The sequence below is a fragment of the Monopterus albus genome, unplaced genomic scaffold (genome assembly GCF_001952655.1).
Source record: "Monopterus albus unplaced genomic scaffold, M_albus_1.0 scaffold304.1, whole genome shotgun sequence".
Taxonomy (NCBI): Eukaryota; Metazoa; Chordata; class Actinopteri; order Synbranchiformes; family Synbranchidae; genus Monopterus; species Monopterus albus.
Genome location: NW_018128184.1, coordinates 291,109 through 314,304, shown reverse-complemented (window position 1 = coordinate 314,304; position 23,196 = coordinate 291,109). Strand labels below are relative to the sequence as shown.

At 43.0% G+C, this 23,196-nt stretch overlaps 1 protein-coding gene across 1 annotated transcript in view; it reads right to left on the bottom strand.

Annotated features, from left to right (window-relative positions):
- The window catches only part of myo7aa (myosin VIIAa), a 47,807-nt gene that overhangs the window by 2,893 nt on the left and 21,718 nt on the right, over window positions 1–23,196 (bottom strand). Inside the window, exons 17-47 of the mRNA XM_020623569.1 lie at window positions 20,534–20,671; window positions 19,508–19,666; window positions 17,443–17,535; window positions 15,042–15,136; window positions 14,784–14,868; window positions 14,397–14,615; window positions 14,103–14,210; window positions 13,736–13,945; window positions 12,950–13,156; window positions 12,580–12,756; window positions 11,603–11,692; window positions 11,406–11,533; window positions 10,388–10,514; window positions 9,984–10,103; window positions 8,369–8,542; window positions 7,965–8,192; window positions 7,600–7,767; window positions 6,782–6,899; window positions 6,098–6,224; window positions 5,518–5,687; window positions 4,421–4,611; window positions 4,090–4,211; window positions 3,613–3,770; window positions 2,883–3,036; window positions 2,407–2,562; window positions 1,856–1,961; window positions 1,659–1,772; window positions 1,264–1,351; window positions 1,076–1,182; window positions 666–851; window positions 189–305 (exon numbers count right to left, since the gene is read on the bottom strand). Of these exons, the coding sequence (XP_020479225.1) occupies window positions 189–305; window positions 666–851; window positions 1,076–1,182; window positions 1,264–1,351; window positions 1,659–1,772; window positions 1,856–1,961; window positions 2,407–2,562; window positions 2,883–3,036; window positions 3,613–3,770; window positions 4,090–4,211; window positions 4,421–4,611; window positions 5,518–5,687; window positions 6,098–6,224; window positions 6,782–6,899; window positions 7,600–7,767; window positions 7,965–8,192; window positions 8,369–8,542; window positions 9,984–10,103; window positions 10,388–10,514; window positions 11,406–11,533; window positions 11,603–11,692; window positions 12,580–12,756; window positions 12,950–13,156; window positions 13,736–13,945; window positions 14,103–14,210; window positions 14,397–14,615; window positions 14,784–14,868; window positions 15,042–15,136; window positions 17,443–17,535; window positions 19,508–19,666; window positions 20,534–20,671 (4,440 nt within the window). The remainder of the gene's footprint in view (window positions 1–188; window positions 306–665; window positions 852–1,075; window positions 1,183–1,263; window positions 1,352–1,658; window positions 1,773–1,855; window positions 1,962–2,406; window positions 2,563–2,882; window positions 3,037–3,612; window positions 3,771–4,089; window positions 4,212–4,420; window positions 4,612–5,517; window positions 5,688–6,097; window positions 6,225–6,781; window positions 6,900–7,599; window positions 7,768–7,964; window positions 8,193–8,368; window positions 8,543–9,983; window positions 10,104–10,387; window positions 10,515–11,405; window positions 11,534–11,602; window positions 11,693–12,579; window positions 12,757–12,949; window positions 13,157–13,735; window positions 13,946–14,102; window positions 14,211–14,396; window positions 14,616–14,783; window positions 14,869–15,041; window positions 15,137–17,442; window positions 17,536–19,507; window positions 19,667–20,533; window positions 20,672–23,196) is intronic.

Here is a 23,196-nt window from a genome sequence, read left to right as displayed (position 1 = left end):
TAACGTCTCCCCCTGGCGGGTACACTTTGATAAACCTGTCCACAGAGGAAAAAACATCTGATACAAGGGACATGGAATCGAAGGTCCTCTGTCTGCCCATAAGAAACCAGCACAAGATCAAAGGAAGGGAAGGTGGCAGTGGAATGACAGCATTAGACAGACAGAGTGACGGGTTCAGGTGTGTTTACCTTGACCTCAAAGAAGGCAGAGCCAAAAGTCGGCCATTTGTAGATGATCTTCAGGAACATCAGTTTAGCCTCTTCCCTTGATTTACCAGCCTGCTTGTTGAAGTATGCAACCACAGACTGTAATCACACACACACACACACTGAATTAATTCTTAAAGTCAGTTAAACCTTTGATCACTTAATGCTCATTTCAGATTTACAGTGGATACAGATTCAGTAACAGGTTTCAGTGTCTTAAAGGTAAACATTTAACATATGTAGTAGGCAAATAGAAAAGTTGTCACTGTTAAACAAATGAAATGTCCAATCTGCACATTAAGCACATGACACTTACTGTACCCGACTACAATTTCTTCTTTAAATTCAATTACTAGTGCAATATAGCTTATAAAACTAGGTTTAACTGTAGGAAACAAGGAAAGACAAGTCGATATTCAGCGTTGAGATCTTTACAAATAAGATTTTTGTTACATTTACCCTTTTCCAATCATCTGGTGACATCTGACGAATGAGATCCTGGGGAACCAGCTCCCGAAGCATCTTGGGAATTGTAGGGAAGTGGGATTTGTCCTCCTCAAATTTGACGCGGTAGATGAGTGCTGAAAGTTGGAAAACCTCTTCTCGTGAACACTTGTGGTAGCCACGCAAGTATTTAGGCAGCTCCTGATTACAAGAGAACAAGGGAGGACAAGTGTTTACAGTTAACGGTAAATTAAATATAAAATCCTTGTAGCAAATTGCCAAAAGAGTCCATAGCGGACAATGGTCATGCTGAATCTGAATGAGTGAAATAAAGATGAACTGAAGTGCAGGAGAGTGTTGCTGCCTGAAACCTTCATGGTAAAATATTTTCACCTTTCTCTCAGCATCATTACTGTAAAACTGACCTGGTAGTAGTGGAAGATGGAGTCGGCAAAGGAGTCCTTCCCTGGAACTGTGTTGGTCCACAACTTCTTCATGAAGAACACTTGATAGGTGAGAGAGGGAACGATTCCTGCAAGGTGGGAGGAAACGGTGAAACTTTACTCAAGTGCCGCCATCACAGCAGTGACATGAAACAGATGCAGGTACAAACCGTCTCTAGCTGGTCGAGATTTCTTGATCCAGTCTGTCAAATGTCGGACAAAGTCAAAGAAGAAGTCTCCCTCTGGCACACTGGTCACCTGCCGAACACACGGTCACACACACACACCAGCTTACATCAAGAACATTATTACACCACAAACAAATGGTTCCAAATTGTTGGAAGAGTCTGGGGACTCGGGAAATGCCTTCAGAATTTAGCTGAGTGTTGTCAAACAACTGTTGGGGGTTAGAATCTGTCCACATGTATGAATTTCATAGGTTAGTGGGAGAGTTGTTTCTGTCACAAGCTGAGGCTAATCCCAGCTAATATCTTCTCTTCACTGTGACTGTCATATCATGAGCTGGATCAAAACGCTTTCAAAGAAGCGGCCCTCGACCTCTGACCTTGTCTGAGATCTTGACAAAGAGGCTGAAGCCTTCCGCAGATTTGAGCAGCAGCCTGGTTGAGATGTTCTGACAGAAGTCATTGGCCTTGGTGCTGGACTCCACCTCAAACGCCTGCAGGTTTGAGACAAAGTCTGTTTTCAAAGACATTCTTGTTGACCGGTGGAAATGTCTACACCCACACGTGTGTGCTCTACCTCGTCTGTGTCGTCTGGGAAGTAGACTTTGTGGAAGATCTGGGTCGTCTTATGTTGGATGGCCTCCACCTCCACCAAATGAGGGGGATACTTCCTGGATCCATTACTGTGACCATTACAACAGTGATGAAAAAGTAAAGAAATGTCAGTTCAGTTAGATGAAATTAGAAACTGTCAGCTTAGTTTAGAGCTTAACATGACTTTAAACTTTTGTCTGGAACCAGTGAATGACTGCCTGTGGTTTGTTTTTATTTAATATCAGCATTTTCCCAGTGACTGTTAGTTGCCAACAATCAGTACATAATCCACCATCAACAAAATAATTAACTATTTTGATAATTGCTTATTTTTCAGCCTCTAAAATATGAAGACATCCTGCTTTTCTCTGAGGAAGAAACCTGTCACCCAGTGCAGCCATGTGGCTCGCTGGGTGTGTGTTTAAGCATTTACAGTGGATGTCTGCAGCACAGACCCAGAAGCTAAACCAGGGTCTGGATTCACACACATTGCAATGAGGACACCATACTCATTGTGGTTTTTAGTCTCTTTACCGTAGAGCTTTGTGCAGCCGTTGCATGCAGTCTCCAGAGAGCGGATGGTGTTTCTTGGACTGCAGGAAGCGCTGGATGTGCGGCAGCAGCACACTACTGGGAGCAAACAGACCAGTACACAACCACAGCAGCTCCCAGCCTTTTTCCTCGCTGTACCTGCAGCAGCACAGAACCAGAGCCGCTGGTGTAAGTTCTTCCTGCTGCACAACTACAGCTATAGTGACAACTGAAGGATTCATGAATACGGAATACAACAGAATGCTAAGAACGCCACTGTTCACCCCACAACAGTGTAAAATGTATCTTTCCATTATATTTTGTGTGTATTCTGTGAGGTTCACTGTAAATATTGGCAAACATTTGGAAAATACTGTAACATTGTTCAAGTAGAGGCCCTACAGTTTTATACAAAGTTTATACATTTACAACTAAAGTCAAACAAGTAAATAAAAAACCTGGGTTACCAGGTTACATACTTGACGTGGTTGTCAGTGAGCTGTTTGATGATCTGACAGTAGATCTCGTCCTTCAGAGGTTCGGCCTTCAGCGCGCCTTCAAAGATCTGGTCCGTCAGCTCGTTGACTGAGCGTGTCCGTTTGGATGGGTAGTCGCCCATGTACTTCATCATAGGTGGGACAGACGTCAAGGAATAAGATGTCCTGATTAGAATCTGCATCCTGATGTTTTTTGAATATAAACTATATGAAATCATCATAAAAAACAAAGTGTAATGCCCAACAGAGAAATAAACGCTGGTACAGTGAAATAACTGGTTCCTTAGGACTGACTGACTGGATTCACTGCATTTTGTTCTCCTTTGCAAATACGCAGTATTTGGCTCCATCTGTCTGACAACCTGTGATAACAAATTTAGGTATTTACGCCTTAAGTGGGCCCGTTTAAAGGTGAGGGCAAAATGTGTTTTGATTGAAATTCATTAGGTTAATGTCCATAAACAGCGCTGTACCAGTTGTGATCACCAGATATTGGGACTTTGTCATATGGCTTCATTTACTTAAAACAGTGGCCATGTTGTGTACACTGGACAACAGGAATGATACAATCTCATGATTAGGTATATTAAAATAATTACATTTTTCCTGCAGTGACTAAATAAACTCATCAGATATGTTGCTCTGGATGAGTGCATGTGCTTGTTACTAACACACCTCTTTCACATGCACAAGTTCCGAGCAGAAAGGATATCTATGAAGGACATGCAGGCGTCCTGAGCCAGCTCCTCGTGGCTGACGACCTTCTTCAGCAGCGGCTGCTTGAGCGGCTCTCTGGTGCAGCTCCACAACTTGTCCTTCCCACGATTCTTTGTGACCATAACTCTGCTCAAAGTGTGTTTGGGAGGAGGCCTGGAAGAAGCAGGTTACACTGGTGACGTGCTGATCAAAATTAATCTATAATCAAAAATGATGCCAACTGGTAATGATCAGTGTGGCCATAGAGGAGGGAGTAGATATGAAAGTGCAAAGTCTCTCTATATGTTTATAATGCGAGTTATGTTGGAGAAAGTGATGAAATGAGACTGAGGGAAAGGTCTTGATCTATGGAGATAACATCTGAATTGTCTGGTAAATGAATAGTGAAGGGCAGAGCACCGATCCCTGAGCTGCTCCACAACTGAAATGACTCTGTGCACAGTATGTTCATTTGTTTTGCATCAGAGTGTACCTGAAGTGGTCGTAGGAGAACTCCTCCAGCGTGTAGGGTTTCACCCTGCCTTCACTGTCCTGTAGGACGAGCTGCGAGACACGAACCGACTGTCGCTGGTCTGGGGTCATGGTTACCAGAGCCTGAGTGATGGGATGTCACCAGTTTACATTATGTTACATGTATCTAAATCTCACCAAGAGTCTTCAGTGCTGCCAGTAAAACGAGCCGGCTTCCTCCTCACTGTAATAAGAGGAGGAGGAAGCCGGCTCTGTGAAATTGAGTCTCCCTCTGACAGCAAAGTTTCATTTGTGTTACATTAAAGCTCTCAGATGAGTTCTGTCCTTCTCACCACTATCTCTTGCTGAGGTCGGGTCACGGTGGGCAGCACATAGACATTGTCTGCTGGGAAATCTCCTCTTTGATTGGTCCGTTCGTTGATGCCGTGTGCCCAACCAGAGTTGAGGACCTGTTCACCAGTGTCCTGGTCCAACACGATCAGGTCTCCCTTCTGGAAGCTCAGGAACGTTGACTCTCCTCCGGCTGTGGGAAAAACCAGTTTGTTCTCAGGTGAGATGATGAAGTTCAACTTTAAACTTTCTGTAGTGTATACAGGAAAAGTACAGGATGTTAATGTAGAGGTGTTTGATGAAAACACACCTGCTGTACTCACACAGGTGTAAAGTACAGTACATTCAGTTCCTCTTCAACTTTCCACAACAAAGTTCCTAATCCAGTGTGACCCCACATCCCAAGTAGTGCTGCACTGATTAGTCAATTTGATAACTGACTAATTATTGATTAACACCATACACTATGTAGACCCAGATTTGTAAATGTGTACTGCTGCACTTTACTAAACTGAATATGTTTGGCTACTGGCCTGTAGGTCACAAAACATTTTTCATTGTTTTCTGACATTTTATAAACCATTAACCATTCAGATTAAATAAAAATAACTTAGTTATTCCCCATAAACCTGAAGAAGCTTGCCAATATTATGAGATATGAAATAAATACATCTGGTATTATTCTCCTTCTATATGAACAAGTAAAAGAATATCTCTTTTAAAATTGCACATTGTGATATTTTCAGATCCTAAACTCCAAAAATACAAACTGTTAACATTCTTTTACTGTACTTAGTTTTAAGTAGATTCACTGTTAAGTACCTACAGAGTAATACTATGAAGGTACACTTCCCATTATATTTTAAGAACAGGGTGAAGGTTTTGCACTAATAAACAATCTGAAGAAAGCTGAACCAGAACTAAACTTTTCAGACTTAAAGGATGATGTGAAACTCAGTCATGTGTTGCTGTGTCTCATCCCCACTCAGACTGAGTTTAAAAATAACAATGAAAGCCACAGAGAATTAGCTCCTTTCCTAACAAAACAATACAGAATTAAATGCAAATAAAAAGTGTGCCATCAGCGTTCAGGACTTACCGGGGTCACGGTTGTCCTGCAGTGCGACCACAAACTTGGACCTCTTCCTCAGGCCCTCCAGGAAGGTCACCACCAGTTCGCGGATGTCCTCTGCGTTGTTGGACGTGAAGGTGTACTCGTCTCCTTTGATGGTCGCCAAAGTGAAACTCTGACCTTGCAACTTTCCTCCCCTTGAACATTAAGAAAATGTGAGTCACTGCCCTCCAGAACGATACACAAACATTTTCTGATTCCATGGCCACATTATCTGTGGGCGCCTGAGCTGACACAGCTGGCCTGGTGAGGCCGAGGCACAAAAACGGCTGGTCAGAGGGTTGACGGGGCCGTGGTTAGAAGAACCCCATAGGGACACAAACAGTGACCTCCCACGTCAGAAACACCAACTCCTTTGTTGTACATAGTTTTGAGCAGATTCAGAGTAATACTGTGACGGTACAACATATTTCATTATATTCTAACAACAGGGTGAAGATTTTGTTCTAATGAATCCTTTTTAAACAACCTAAAGACATGTTTGTTGGTGCAGCTAACCACCCAGACTGCCCCCCTCTGACTCACTACAGCTCCCAGCATGCCTCACCTGCTGCTGGACACGGCAGTGATTTCAGGGAAGGAGAGCTCTAAGAGGACCTGCTCCTGCTCGTCTACAAAATAAACCCCCGTCCAGTTGACGGCGACGATCAGGTCGTTTTTAGGCAGACTGGGGCCTGAGCGGCAGAGAAACAGAAGAAAAGGTTTCCACCTGACGAAGTCACCATCACAGAACCAAGAGGGCAGAATCTTTTTTAACACTATATCCAGTTCTTCTGAATTTCACACGTTCCATAGTTTCTTAATAGGTGGAAATGTGGACCTGTAATTTATTATGAAGGTTCCTGGAAAGGCCTGTGCAACTTAATACTGCAAGAACAATGAAGCCAATGATTAACTGGCACTTTCATTATTCTTTTCTTTAAATCAGTGCACAGCGGTCAGCTGCATGTACAGTGCAAACCTGTAAATGTGTCTTAAGTATGAGGTCAACAAAAAAACATGAAGAACGAGGTTCCTGACAAACAGCGTTGGCATAGTTACTCAAAAAAGTAATGGCCATCACATGACCTCCACATGAACATGCACACAGTTTCTAAGAGGGAGAATTCTTTTGATTTTCACCCTGAGCCTCTCATCACCTCTCATCGAGTGTTTTACATGACTGGACATTTGGCAGATCCTCGGTGCAGCCCCTCACATGTTAAGGTGGAAAACAGGCTTAGACGGTCACCTGAGAACTTGAAGACTTCGTAGAAACGAGAGAAGAGCAGAGGCCACTTGTGGCGAGCAAAGTCCACCACTTCCTCCTTCACCTTATGAGGGTCAAACCTCTTCTGGGTGTAGATGCCCTGAGGAGACAAATGTTTGATGTGAAAAAAGATAAACAGCTATGAGGCGTCTTGATGCAGTCAGTGTGTCCACAGATATGTGAAAAACATCCCACTGCTCACAAAACAGTGGAATACAGAGATTTAGTGCAGTGACAGATTTCATCAGGTCCACACGGACTCTGGGTGGACGTGCATGTGCAGGCCAAAAATCGGTGTGTGTGCGGACTGTGAGTGTGGCCGTACACGGACAAAGGGCTGAAGTATGAACAGGAACGTGTTCGTCCCACTTCCATGTCTACGTCTGGCTGAGGGTATGTGGAAAACATGACTGAGCCCAGACTGAGCCCAGACTAGTGTTCCCATGCTCACCATGTTGGTGTGTTAGCATGTTCTGTTAACTGGTACTAAACACAAAGCAGAGCCAAGGCAGATGGGAACGTTACTATTTCTGCAGGTGCAGTATTTGGCCTTGAACCAAAGACCTGACGATGGCTCTGGAGGAAACAATATCAAGCCACTTATTCTGAAAGGACATGAATGTGTGGTTAAAACGTCACCCAAACCAGCCAACACTTTCTCATACTGTACGTTTCACTGAAAACTTTATATGTCAACCTGCTGGTAGAGCTGAGAGAACTGCAGTAATTTCAGTTTGGACCTCTGTGGTCACCTGCAGGTTCCCTTCTAGAGAAATTCACTGGGAAGACATTGGCAGCACCTTCTTATGTGCAGCCATGATGAAATGAGCCCACTTCTCCACCGTACTAGCGGCGCTGATCTCTCGGTCCGGTATGTAGGAGGGGATGAGGCTCAGCAGACGCTCCAGGAGGATTTCTGAACCGTAGTCAACGTAGTACTGCTGAGAGGCCAGCTCTGCTAGGTCGTCCTGGGATCACACAGAGACAGACACTGCTAAGGACTCATGTTCTTACAGTGACATTTTGTTAAGATCTTTGTGGTGACTGCCCTCATCAGTTCTCTGCTTTTCCTTTATGTGCACGTTTTCCCTACTTATTATTTCTACCTAAGTAAGTAAGTGAGTTCATCTGCAATAAAAATCAAAACAAAGAAAAGCACAGTCACCCTGTCACAGCGGTATTCTCCAAACTTGACACCCCTGACGATTTGTTGGTAGATGAGGTTGGTGGCGACCTGGTCGTCAGCGGGGCAGTGCCAGGGCGTGAAGATCTCCTTCCTGAAGAACAGCCTCCAGGGGGCGTTCCTCTCCTGGGCTCCCTGCTCCTTTGCGTACTGCTCGCACTGTGACACAGCATCCATCACATGGTCGTTGCCGCTGCCTAAGGAGGAGACCTGCAGGAGGAGCACATTCATTTACTACTATAGACAGATGACAAAGGAAAAGCCTGGATAACTGAGTGGTCTCCCACCTTAAAGTATTACAGAAAAACCTTGATAATTTATATCTAATATGTTTTTCAGTAAAAGTCTATTACTTTAACAGTGTGTGTGTGTGCACGCACGCTCACCTTGTCAAACAGTGCAATATACAGTGAGAACCCAAAGCGGTCTTGCAGATTTATTTTGTCAGACAAGGCATCGCGGAGCTCCATGGCCGTGGTGGCTGAGTCCGTCAGCAGTGTTTTGGTCGTGCCGTCCATGAACGTCACTGGCAGCATGATGGGCTTCTTTGACTTGGTGGCCTGGATACAGATTTCAGAACTGTAGTCAACTTCTCATCCTTTTTAAAGCCCCTCACAGCCTCAGCGAGCCCCTCACAGCTCACTGTGTCCTGTTCACTGTCACATTAGCTGCTACGGTGGTGCAGTACAGTCGACCTGTGGACCTAAGATCTACAGGTTGCTTCTAACTTACAACTTAAAACTAGGTTTTTCATACTTGCTTTGACCTAAAAAGTGTGGTCGCTGATTTGCTGTTAATGTTATATCACCTTTGTCACTAAAAAGAAAGCTCCTCCCTACTGTGTTACAGCTTTTTGTATGAAACATGCTACACAAGCAGTATTTTATTGTTAGAATTTATTTGCAGAAGTAGCCAGCATATAGCACCACAGAGATTATTTTTTGTCAGACTGCTCATTCACCCAGTTGCCTCCCAACTAAACATATGAAACATGCTACACAAGCAGTATTTTATTGTTAGAATTTATTTGCAGAAGTAGCCAGCATATAGCACCACAGAGATTATTTTTTGTCAGACTGCTCATTCACCCAGTTGCTTCCCAACTAACAAAAACTGAATGAAAGAGGGAACACAGTTTGGAAATGCAGAGAGGGACAAAAACTGCAGATAAATCCTGGTGGTCCTACACCCATCTACAGAGATGTAGAGCTGTTCGTTCTGGGGAATTCACCATGACAAAAATCATCTGCGAAATATACATATATATTGAGTTATTTATTAAGACCTACAGTAGCATGTCATTTATTTATCTACAGTACACATTTAGATACTAACACAATCATGCCGATATCTACAAAAGTATCTGTTCACACAGAGATCATGTCTTTAATAGGCTGCTCACTATCAGATTAGGTGAGAGGTCACTGAAATTTCTATTTATTAGTTTAAGCTGCCTGACAACGAAGCTCACAGACTGTTTTGATAAGGCTGTTTTTCATAGAAGCAACTTTTCATATGACAGTCCAGACGGACACACGTGACATATTTTCCGTGGGAGTGTGCTGACCTGTGTGAGCGCACGTGTGTCAATTTTTAAATTAGCTCATGATGGTTATGTCAAACTGCACAGACCACTGGAAACAAAAATGAGTTGATTAAAGGTTCAGCAACTTAGGGTAGAGATAAGGTGAGGAAAAGGGAGCGCTTGGTTTGATGCAAGGCGTCTCCCTGCTAATGCAAACATGGCAGAATCATTGTTACATGAGGCCGAAATAAGGATAATCACCTTCATTGGCCAAGTATGTTACACACAAGGAATTTGTTTCCGGTACAGAACCGATGGCAGCCATCTGCGGCGCCAACTCAGGGTCAGATCGCCACCTCAGATCGCATAGGGATCTAAATCACGCTCACAAAATGATTAATCGTGCAGCCCTCGAGGCGAACTGGGTTTATCAATCTTAGTTACTGCACCTTTAACTCACTCAGATGTGTTTATACCTGGAGCTCCAGCCAGGACGGAGGTTGTGTCCTCGTCCCATTTACAAACGTTCGTCTCAGTCTCTCTTCACAGTACGGAGCGTAACCTGGCGGCCCGCTGCTCATGAAGTTCCTCAAATACTGTGAGTTGAAAAAAATAATTATCTGTAAGTTCAAACGTTACAAAAAGCAAACAACAAACCAAAACAGGAGTAAATTATTGAGGAGGCGTTAACAAGGCAACATCAGAAAAAAAATCCTAGTGACAGTAACTGATACACACTGTAGGATGGAGCTGTGTCACAGACACACAAACATTTACCCTGTGGTATCTATACATGAGGACAACTGAGTTAGGAAACAAAAATGTTTGTGACCTCAGTCATTTAATGCGAGCGTGATTTTTTTTTTTTTTGTGGCCTGACCTTGACGAACTTGTCTGACGGGGCGAAGCAGCCAACACACAGAGAGATGAGGATCCAGCCGCGAGCATGAGAACTCTTGGACGGGTTCTGACTCAGCTGCTTACAGATCTGACAGTAGATCTCATCCCTAAAACACACACACACACCAGGTCAGACAGGTTATATGATTGACACATATACTGTGATATACTGTGTTAGACAAATACAGCAGTTGTTGTTCTGGAGCATCACTGCTACTTAACACCTGCAGTTTAACAGTAAACTATGGTTAAAGCATGTCTGAGGTATAGGAGCAATCGTGTTCAAACAGTTGAGGCAGAAGCTTTATAGATGGTTATCACAGAACATGAAATCATGTTATACGACTGACATTTTTTAAAGCGTGTTTTAGTTGTGTGGCATGTTTAATATCTCCAGCAGCAACTAGCAGATGGTATGAACAACAAGCGGCCTCCAGACATACGGACAGGGATGAAGCTATAGGAAAGTGGACAACATGGAAACAAAACCTGGAGCAGGGAGGACAGTCTACTGATGGTACATCAGACAAAACAACATAAGTGGAATATAATAATCAGTGGCAAGAATGTAGGGAACAAATCCAGAACACCTGTCAGAGGCTGTGCAGCCATTTAGGACTCGGTATTAAAGGTCTCCTGAGTGCTCTCGGAATTATAGGAGCAATTTTAGGTCCAACAAATATGATGTATTGCTTTTTTCTTTTCAGGTCCACAGACAGGAGTTACAGTGAAAGATTTTATTTGAGTTTCTCAATCAGCAGGTGGTTTGTCCACAGACCTTGACTTTCACAGAGCTGACTCAGGCTTCACATTTGGATACAGAGAAATGCTGTTTTCCCTTTGTGGCTGCTATCATTTCCTTCTCATTTACATTAACAGCAGAGACATATTTTTTTGTTAGATAAATCCATGAATCACATTCGCTGGTGCACAGATGCACATAATAAATTTGTCATTGACATTCAAATTCAAGTGTGTGTGTGTGTGTGTGTGTGTACCTCAGTGCTGGTCTCAGGATCCCATTGCCAATGATGAAGTGAAGTTTCTCCAGGTTGGAGGTCGGCCGGTCCTCCAGCATGCTGTTGCCGTGAAGACTGTGCTCGCCGTCATTCAGGCGCTTGGTGACCTGAAATTCATAACAGTGTTTTTTCTAGTTCTGCAACACGTCACCTAGAGATGAAACTCTGTCTCTCACCTCCTCTGTGATCTTGGATTTCTTCTTCAGCGTGAGAGACACCAGTTTGTGTCGGATGCTGTTCTTCTTGTAGCTGTTAGACTGAGGCGTCTGGAGACAGAACACAGGACGCATCACGTGGACTAGTCAGAGATGCTCCTGAAGCAGCACACACTATATAAAGACTGACTCTCAGGCTCTAGTCTGGCTGAATAAACAATCCAAATGTTCTGCCAAGTCCTCAAGGTCACCAGAAAAACTGCTCAACAAATTTAACACTGAACATATGTGAAACCGTGAACTGAAAAGAGACAGGAGGACACGAAACTAGACCAGCGATTTAAAGATCTGTCATTATGTGGCACATCCAATGGTCCTCGTAGTGAGACTTTCTTAAAAGGTTTGTTCCGTTTAAAACTTTTTTTTTCTAATTCCTTTTCCTGTTTTTTTACTTTATTTTTTCAAGATAACAAATTAATGGAGTTAAAAGGAAACTGGTTCTGATGGTGGTGCCGTAGGAAAGGTCAGGGGTCACCAAAACATATCTGCTGTTGTCCTGTGTGGAACAAAGGCCACCAAATGTTATGCAAGTCTAAGGGTACATCCTAAGTCTCTTATATGATCATTCCTCACTCCTCTGCTCAACTATTATATCTGCTCTGAGGACCGAGGACGCCGTCTTCATACGAGTCTTTTATGGTTAGACACACCCCTTTATCAGAGTCAGTCAGTGACTGGACGCTTCAGATGAAGGATCAGAAAAGGACGCCTCATGTCTAATAAACGGGTTTCCTGGACCCCACTCCTCGTTTCTTTTCCTAGCATATTTTCCTCACATCTTCCTTGGGAGGGACTAGGATGCAAGGAAATATGCAACTGAAGGAAACATGGCTGATGAGTTAAAGCGAGATACCTACTATAACAGCAGCCCAAGTTAATCTTTTATAATTTCTATCAATCTGTGTACAAACATCATTTTTTATCCCATCCCCCCTCACCTCCCCCTCCCCTTGCAGCGCCTGCAGCTCTCGTTTGTACATCTTCTTTCCCAGCGTCTCGTAGATTTTGGTCATGACAGGGATCTTCTCACTTCCATCGCTGATGGCCGTGTGGTACTTGGGCTCTGGCAGATCTCCCATGAACCTCAGCACTGTGATCCACACCGCCAGAGCAGCCTGGACCGGGACATGGGACATTCATTCATTAGTCAGGGTCAGCAGGTAAAACATTTTACCAAAGCCTGGACAAGTTGGTGTCTAAGTCCTTTTATTTTATGCACAGCAAAATATATTCTTCTTATTGTTACATGCCAATTCTTCACAGCTGTCTACACACACTGTTGTTTCAGAGAGGTCAAAGGTGACATACCAGCTGGTCTCCCTCATCATCGTGGAACAGCAGAGGCTGTTTGAGAGGTCGTCGGACGTAGGTGTGTGTGGTGGCGCCCTGGAAGTAGGTGGCGGCAAACTTGGGGAACTTGTACTCTGATAAATCCTCCTCTTCATCATCCTCGGGCAGAGGAAGAGCCTCGTCCAGATCCTCCTCCTCCAGCTCATGATGAGTCCGCTCCAGGTCCTGCAGGAAGACAGGTCTTCAGTCAGCTCTGTTTGACACACTTTGAGCTCGACTAGTCGAACTGCATCTGTAATGTCTGTAAGTTCTTGTGCTAATGTTTTCAATGTGCTCTTAGCTTCTGTGGCTCAGCACTGACAACTGTGCAACAGTGAAATACACAAATCTTGTTTTATTAAACTGTGTTATTCCGTCCACACGGCGTTAGTGATGCCTGGAAATCATTTTGGTGTCGGGGCATTCAGAGACTTTGTCTATTTAACTCAGAGCTCAGTGATTTTCTTCTTCACCTTCACTCTGACATCATCGTCATCCTGTCCAGAAAAGTGGTCTAATGGAAAGACTTTGCAGTTTGCACTAGAACGCCATCACTTGGTGTATTTAAACTAAAAGTAAAAATCCTTTAATCGTGTTTATTTTTTAAGACCTGCAGTTAAAGCAAATCCTTAGGATATGTACAGTATCTATATGACCTCATCTCATTTCAGTATTTACTATACAATTTGTGGTTTTACTGCCTTTTGTGGCTCCAACATTGAGGACGAAATCACAAATGTTCCATTATACAGTTGTCTTTCTCACCTCAAAGCCGGCGGGGGCTTGTCCCTCCTGGCCTGGCAAAGAGCTTGTTGTCCCCAAGAAGCCAAACATCTTGTCCACCATGTCTGAGTCGTTGACAGGCTCCATCCGGGCCTTTTCCATCTGCTCCACCATCTCCTTCTTCCTACGAGCCTCCTCCTTCTCCTTCTTTTCCCGCTCAGCATCCTCTTTGGCCAGCTGGGCCAGACGCTCCTGGAAAATGAAAAACCTCACACAGTGTAAATGTAATAATAATAATAATAATGATGATAATAATAATACATAAACATACTGAATAGGACCAGGGGAATAATCAAGACTAAATAAGGCTGTTGTGTTTAAATGCCAGATTTCTTTGTTGAACTCCCACCTGGTGTTTGCGTTCAGCCTCTGCCTTCGCTCTCTTCGCAGACATCTGGTTCCTCAGTTTGGCCTCTTCAGCCACACGCATCTTCTCCGCTTCCAGCCTCCTGCGGTACTGGAGGGAGAAAGTCCAGCATCAAAAAACAGCTGGTTACCAAAACAACACAAGGCTTGGTAAATAAAACATGTCATGGAATGATCATTTAAAATGACTAAACTGAAGGAACACAAGTAAAGTTTTAGTACAGTTACAGTACTTGGGTAAATGTACTATGTTCCACTACTCGGTCTGCGTTTCTACCTCTCCCTTCAGCCTCTTGTACAGCCGGCGAGCGATCATGCCTCTGGTATAGGCCTGAATGGTGATGACGGCCCACAGCCGGTGTCTGAACGCCCGGCGCACCAAGAATCCTCGACAGCGACCCTGGAAATACGTAACCCGCTGACGTGCTACGTGATAGGATGCACACAGCTTCCTGGAACGAACTAGAGCCTGGAGGCGAGAAAAGCCCGCTCGCATCTGAAGCAACACGGACAAGAAAGAAACAGGAGAAAGAGTTCTCAGCCTTTTCTGACAAAAGTTAATGACAAACTAAACTGGAGTTGCATCATGCAGCCTATGACTTCTCTATAATCGTGTTTGCTGTCTGTGTGCGATGTGGGTGTAAAGCACAGAGATGCTCCTCACAGCTCCATAGTTCTTCCTACAGTGATATCCTCTCCATGCCTTCTGGATCAACAGAGCAGACTTTCTCATCCTCAGGAAGGCTGATCTAAGGGCAGTAAATCTAGAATCAGTCTCTCACAGTGACAAAACTGCACTGTTCTATAAAATGTATCAGGATCAATGCTTTCAGAGATCGACACAAGGACACATTCACAAAGGGCCTGTGTCAATCTCTCCAGCAGAGAATACACAGACTGACATCTGGTTTTTAAGACATACCTGTCCTTAAACCCTCGAACCACCTTCTGGATGAGGATGACCTTGTCTGTGATGGCCTTGTCTCGCTCAATCTCCAACAGCATGTCGTGGTGATCCTACACAGCAGGAGAGAGAACTAATAAATAGCAAATACACAACACAAAGTGCACATTCTGCTGTTCTGGTTCACAAGTTTGAGGTTCTAATAACAAACCAATTCAGATTTTGGCTTGATGATGGCCGTAGACAAAGTCAGATCACCAAAATGATTCATCCTGACGTGAACCTGAGTGTGTGCACCAAATGTCGTGGGAATTCATTCAATCATTTTCAAGACACTCAAAAGCATAAATGTCAACCTCACGGTGGCGTTAGAGAAAAGGTCATCTAGGTGTCAGGGTTTACTGACAGAGTGGGCAGCGCTGCCATTCCTAAAGCACTGCCTTCTCTAAATGTCAAAAGTGAACTTGGTCACTTGTTGTTTCATTCTGAAGTCAGTGCAGAGAACACACCAAACTAAGGTTACAGCACTTTAACCTACAGGCTTTAATCTGGCTGTTTTCCAGTTTGCTAACATGGCACAAACTCCTGTGATGTGTCCATCTGCCCTCTCACTGATCTGACCACATCCTGCTGGGGAAGTGTGTGTACTGCCCCGTCTTCCCACCCCTTCACTTTCTACTTCCTGTTCTGCTTCCTGTCCAAAGCCCAACAGGGAGAAGCCAAGAGATGTGTGAAAACTCACCCGACCGATCAATTTAAAATACGAAATGTGTAAGAGAGAAAAGCCTCTTATCTCCACTGACTCAGGTCCATAGATTCATCTTATGTTTTGCACCAGGTAAAGCTGCGACAAAGAAGCACTGGATATGTCCCAAAACGAGGAAGGCAGCTGGCTTCAGATATCTGAGTGTCGTTTTCAGTTGACCATTTTAACAACCACTGAGGGAAACAAGTAGAACTATGTCCAGTTCCTCTTTTACCAGTTCTACACATTTTTATCAATCTGAGCGACATTTTACCTCTAAACTAATTCCAGTTTTTTGTTTACATTTTACTGTAGTATACATTTTATTTACATCAGAGTCACAGCGAGATTTTGAACGACAAATCGTTTTTTTTTTTTTTGCCTGTGCTTCAAGCGAGTGAGGAGTTCACCTGACGCTCTCCTCTATCACAAATAAACAGACTGACTGCATTAGTTTGACCCTTATGATAGTCAAGTGTGAACGATTTGAACTTTTAGAAATGAATAAAACACACTGAGCTGCAGAATTCCACCCCAACTCCTTGACAGTAAACCTCTGACCAGGTGAGCAACACGTGTCAACCTTCAGATAATGACCTTGTAATAATGATTTTAGACTAAACCTAAAGTTTAGCTACCCAAACTCATCATCTTTGCTGAGTGAACATGTCATCACTTGACTGGAATAACAACAAAACTGTGGAAAGACAATATTTCAACGGGCGGAGCTGTACAGGAGTCTGACACTGTGAAAACAAGCTAAATCATCATTGGCTGATTTCTCTTTAACCTCTGGGGAAAGAAATGACGGCGTCATCATGACAACCAGCTGACAGATGTGCCTCATCGGTGGCTTTTAACCTCAGGACAACATTTTCCTTCACTGAGCGGGAAACCAAAAAACACACATACACACAACATTTATACAGTAGAGTGCAGGACATTCTCATACAAAGTTTAACAATGTTCAGAAACACACAAACAAACACACCGTATGGAAACTAAAACAGGTTCATTTTCTCTTTCATTGTCTCACACACATCCTTGTTTTCATCACTTACACGGTCCCTACATAGACTTACATTCATTTCCAAGAGACTCAGCCTAACTTTAGCCAAAGCCGACCCTTGCTCTGACCTTACACCCCAATGTTTTTGTAAAATTCAAAGAACCACATAAAGAGGACCAGCCTCCGGTCCTCACAAGTGACTTCCAGTGCCCTTGAAGATAGCAACTCATAGATTTTGGGCCACACAAGTAGAGAAACAAAAGGCGACACACAGAGAGAGAGAGCGAGCAGGAAACCACTACAACAGGTTTAGTCTTCTTCCCTGAGAAACAAAAGGCGACACACAGAGAGATAGAGAGCAGGAAACCACTACAACAGATTTAGTCTTCTTCCCCGTAATGTGCTGAGCTCTCAGGGAAACACACGAACTATTATTACATAATAAAGTCTTTAGATATTTTACTTTAATATCTGTGTACCTAATAATCAGTCTGGATTTTCTTGTAAAAAAATGTCATGTAAATAATATTGTGGTTTATTAAACAACTTACAAAAACAGAACTGGGTGGAAAAAATAATCAAAACACTAACAACTGACATTTTCCCCAGATATCTTCATCTTATCGCTGCAGCTGAGTGGAACTGTCCTTTTAATGCAGGAGTACCTTTAAGAAGATCTTGGTTTTTCCCATCTGCCAGTCGTCATCTCTGCCGAGCACCGCCTCGGCGATCCTCTCACAGGTCCCCCTCAGGTCCTCCTGACGGGACAGACACGACAGAACAAGAAGGGGAGATGAACATGATTAACACTGTGTGGATGTCACATTCATTTACACTTAAACTGACAGTCGACAGCCACACTAGCAGCTCTGTTCTTAGCCACAGCGACGCACTGAGATCAATGCCAACGTCCACATGCTAACTTGATGTGTCAAAAATACGTTTGACAATATTTTAGTTTTCTTATCAACAAATTCCATAAGAAAAAAACAAAACAAAAACTGACCCTAACTATTGTGTGTCCAGCACAACTCTCCGACACAGAGCTGCACTGAGCCCAGAAACTATTACAACACATCAATGAACCTCAGTTATTTACTGTGTTGGCCAAAAACATTAGCACTGAACAAATTAGAGCTGAGGCTGATGTCAATAGAATTACTTCTCCAGAATTATGTTATTTTGACCTGATGATATATGGCAAGGGGGCGGCACAGCAGAGCAGTGATTATCACTGTCGCCCCACAGTAAGAAGGTGCTGGGTTTGAGCCCCGGCCAACTCGGGGCCTTTCTGTGTGGAGTCTCCATGTTCTCCCTGGCTTCCTCCCACAGTCCAGAGACATTCAGCTTAGGTTGACTGGTGACTCTAAACTGCCTGTAGGAGTGAGTGTGGTTGTTTGTCTACATGTCAGAACTGTGACAGACTGGCGACCTGTCCAGGGTGGACCCCACCTCTCACCCAATGTCAGCTGGGATTGGCTCCAGCCCCCTGCGACCCTGTTCAGGGATAAGCGATATAGATGATGGATGGATAGATGGAAAGTCTGAGAACCACCAGTTATTACAGTCATTCAGAGGGGAGTCCAAACCACAACACACCTCAGCAATGTCCCACAGTTTAACTGAATCCTAAGTATTCTGACAAATACAAATGCTAACACTGAAAACACACACACACACACACACACACACAGTATCTCTAAAGCAGCAGAGAGAGGGAGGAAACCACAACAAGCTGGAGTCCAAGAAAAACAGACTGCTGTTTGTGGGAAAGACCTCATGTGGTGTCATCTGACTGATTCCAGGAATCAGAAAACATTGTGTCATGACAAACACACACATACACACAGTTTCCAGGCTGGTGTGGGCCCATGACAAACACACACAGTTTCCAGACCAGTGTGGCCCCAGTGTGGCCCCAGTGTGGTGTCCAGTTCTACAACCTATTAAACCATACTGGAGTTACTGAGGCAAACCTGTGATTTGGAATATTGAGCTCTGTGAATAAAAGCTACCGTAATTTCTGGACTATAAGCCGCACCCACTAAATGTAAGACGAAAAAACATGTTGTACATAGCCGCAGGTGTCCACGTTGTAACATGAGATATTTCGATCGCCTTTAACTTGAAGCGGCATCATATGCATTTCGTCATGTGTTGTCCATGATGAGGGTGTGTGCATGAAGACACAAAAGTAGCGGCTTATAGTCCGGAAAGTACGGTAAATCATATTACTGTTGACCTGATTATAGTAAGTTTAAATAATACAACTAAAAGACTTTTTCTGACACCTTACTGCTGGAAAAAGCCTTTTTGAACATACAACACACTTTCACAGTAGTCCTGTGACGAATGTTTCCTGGGACATTAATCCAAGGAGAAGACACGCATCATTCTTAAAGCCCCCTGTCTCCTAAAAAAATCGGACATTCTCCCATTCAAGTCCAACATAAAGCCTACATTTGCCACACACACACACACACACTTTTTTTTTGGATTGTTTTCTGCAGCAGCTGCCGTGTTTCATACTGTCTTTTTTTGCTCCTTGTCAACTCTGACAAATACACAAAGGTAAAACCCTGAGACACACCATGTCCTGTCCCACTGTCACTATCAGACTGTGGGGGAAATCTTAGAAAAAGCTCCTTTAAATGGACTCCAGAGAGTAGTGGTGTTGTTACAGTAGCTACGGGGACAAAAGCAACAAACACACACCTGTACATACGGTACCTGTTTGTATGCAGGCTTGACTCCGGGCATGAGCACACGATAGCGGTCGACAAACTCCACAAAGGTGTAGCGAATGGGATATCCCGCACGGCGGATTCGGATGGTCTCCATCATGCCCGAGTACCTCAGCTGACGCACACACAGCTCCCTGTCAAACAACTACAGACACACACAGACTGGAGGTGTGAGTGCTGAAGTCTGCTGTTCACTGAGCTTCTGATGACGTTCTCCAAAACCAGGTGGTACCTCAACGTGGGTTTTTATAACGTACAGAGCTTTGCCTGATAAAGGTGCTAATGTCGAAGGTCATCAACCCCATAATTCTTAATCACTGTGTAGTTAATTTAAACAAATTATTTGTGACCCATTTAGGGTCCGAGGTTGGGAACCACTGGACTAAAGTAACTATATAGTAGTTAAAACGAGCTCCACCTCGAGCAGCTACAACAGTTAAACACTGCTACACACTGATTTTTCAGAGTTAACTGTCTAATAACACCATATAAAACAACTCACAGGAGCCATTTTACTACAGAACCAGATACTTTTACTTTTCATTCTATAAGTATATTTAACGTTGTCACTACTCAGACTCTTACTTAAGTATAAAAGTGTCACCATCAAAATCTATTTGAAGTGACAAACATAGAAGTACTCGTTATACAGATGGGCACATTTCACATTAAATTCTATTATTGGATTATAGTTACTGATGCATAGTGTTCACCACTTTAATGTTAGCTGATGTTAACTACCTTATATACTTTATATCCTACTGGAGAATCAATAAAGTCTGATGATTCTACTGTGTTTTGTTTTATTCATCTGGTTCTCAAAAAAAGAACTAAAATTATTAAATACATGTACTGTGGTGTAAAAAAGCACAAGAATTTATCTCTGAAATGTAGTGAAGTCCAAGTATGAAGTTGCTCCACCACAGGTAACCGAGTGGTTTTATCCTCTATTGCACCACCAGTCAGCTCAATCACTAACAGGTAAACTACTGACACAGAGGCAGGTACTCACCATAGGCTTCTTGTACTCGTTGGGTTTGATGCAGCGGATGAAGAAGGGCTGACAGACGCTCAGAGTCCTCATCAGCAGCTCCAGAGATCTCTTAAACTGACTGCTCAGAGTGGGCGAACGCTTCCTGGTCTCTGCCCCCTAAACACACACAGCGAACCAGCGTCGACACGGTCAGAGTCAGAAACAATGAGGACTCTCTTGTCTCTTCCTGAGCTCGGACACAAACCTTTTTCCTTTGTCTCAAAATAGAAAAGTCTCTGGTTCACACTGCAGCGTCAGAGTCAAATGCAGACAGACCAGTAAACATGTCAAGAGGATGACAGTGAGCAGATTATCTTTGGGTTTGGAATGCTGGTCGAATAAAACTTCAGTTTTCTGACATTGTGTAGACAAAATTATTTATCCAGACAATAATGGGCAGCTTACTCAATAATGAAAATAATTAGTAAATAAGAGCCCTATGTTAAATACTGATATTCTGACATGTAATTTACCAAAGGAGCCATTTGTTTTTGTTGATCCTAATCAGTGGAGGTATTCAGAGCTTTTACTCATGAAACTAAAACACTCCATTAAAAGTAAAAGACCTGCATTTTAAGTTAAAGTACAGACATTTATCAACTTGGTGTACTTCAAGTATATAAAGTAAAAGTAAAGTGTCTCCTGTGACTGACATATTTGTGTATCTGGCATTATTAAACTGGTCATTCTGATACATCACTGTGTATTTGTGTTAGCAGTGATTTACTGCTTTAATACTGTGGTTCCTAGCCTGTGGATGGGGTCCCTCCAAAGGGCCAAGGGATAAACCTGAGGGCCCGTGAGACTATTAATGAGACAAGTCCTGACACACACTATGGAATCTTTGGACTTTTTTTGTGAAATACTTTGTAATTTCATGCCTGGTTTAATCTTTAACAATGCAATGTATTATACAAAGTTATGTTTTTAATATACAATCTTCATCTAGCAGTAGGTAATTCTAGTTGTCAAATGATGTGGAGTAAAAAGAATAATACTGCCTTCTGAAACGTAAAAGAGTATAAGCACCATGAAATAGAAATACTCTAAAGTACGAACTTGAAACTGTGCTTCAGGGCAGTATTTGAGTAACGTTACTTCACCACTTTCACCAGCAAAGTAGTGTCAAGGACAGATTTTAAGATGAGTAACTTTAAAAGGTTTTAGCATTGGAAGTACTACATCCTTTAGTTTAAAAATACTCTGATACAGTACACTTAAAATATCTGCATTCAAAATTCTACTAAAACTACAAAAGCATTAGCATCATAACAACTTTAAAGTACCAACAGTAAAATGAGTAATTATGCAGAAAGGCAAATTTCACATTCTAATAACGTTAATAAAATAGCATCATAACAACTTTAAAGTACCAATAGTAAAATGAGTAATTATGCAAAGGCAAATTTCACATTCTAATAAAATTTAATAAAGTTATTGATGTATTGCTGTGTTCATCACTTTAGGTAACGTTAATATTTTCTTCTAGCAGAAAATGGAAATACTCAAGTTAGGTACAGATACTACAGTACTTGAATAATTGTACTTAGTTTCTTTGCACTACTGTGTTTTAGAACAATTCGCTGAGATTTCGGGAAACGCTTTGTCTCCAGGAGTCAATAAGCCTGTGGGCTTCGCCTCCTGATTAGCCTAGCTTAGCACAAACACTGGGGAGCAGGAAAACCTCGAGCCATCTTCGAACCAAGCTCCAACAAAGCTCCAGTATTTACAGAGATGAAACAAGGAGTTTGGTTTGGTTACCTCATTAATTTGAGACCTGGACCAAGAAAACCGTGGGCTTCAACTCAGCCCCTCACGTGACAAGTTGCTGGTGTTAGCCATTGTTCTGTCACCTGTTAAATTCTGTGGCCTGGTTAGTGTTTCTGTTTCTCTTTCCATGAACCTGACCCCATCCAGGCCCCACTGCCTTCCCTTAGCCTGACATGAAGTCCGTCAAGAGTGGGATTTATGAGGGCTGAATCTGAATGTCTAACTTCGGCTATGAGCACTTTGGCAACTAGCTAGCAAGCTAACATTATTGTAGCTGTTAGCCTGTATGTGTTTACATTTTGGAAAATAAAGTTCTTGTTGTAACATTGGTTGTAGTGGCAGTCTTCAATAAACTACTTGAACAGTGAAGAAAACCTAGAAACGTGCTGAATCTTAGGCAAGTTCTAAGCAGCGGCCTTTTCTTGAAATTTCTAACCTGGTTTGGGGTGTTTATTATCGGCGGACACCAGAAGCTGCTTATCGTGGCTGTTAACATTTGACTTAGCTGTGATGCAGCTATCTTGTCACAAACTTACAGCAGCAATTGGGTGATAATGGCTTGTAAAGTCGTCTAACTCCAGGAGCGGTGTCTACTAACACCGCAGCTGCTGCACACGTCTTGTAACGCTGACCTCTGCACATAATGCATTCAAGTATACCTTCCTGCGTCTTTGTCAATTGTTTTACTTTGAAGGTTTTCACAGGAAATTTGACTATAGTGTGTCTAACTTTACACCGGTGGAGCTGAAACTATCAAATGCTTACTGCCCCCAAGTGGTCACAGTGAAAAGCAACATCACTAAAATGGATTCGTAGCTAACGCCAATAAGCATTAATATCAGTGTACTCATTACAAATAACAACAGTAACAT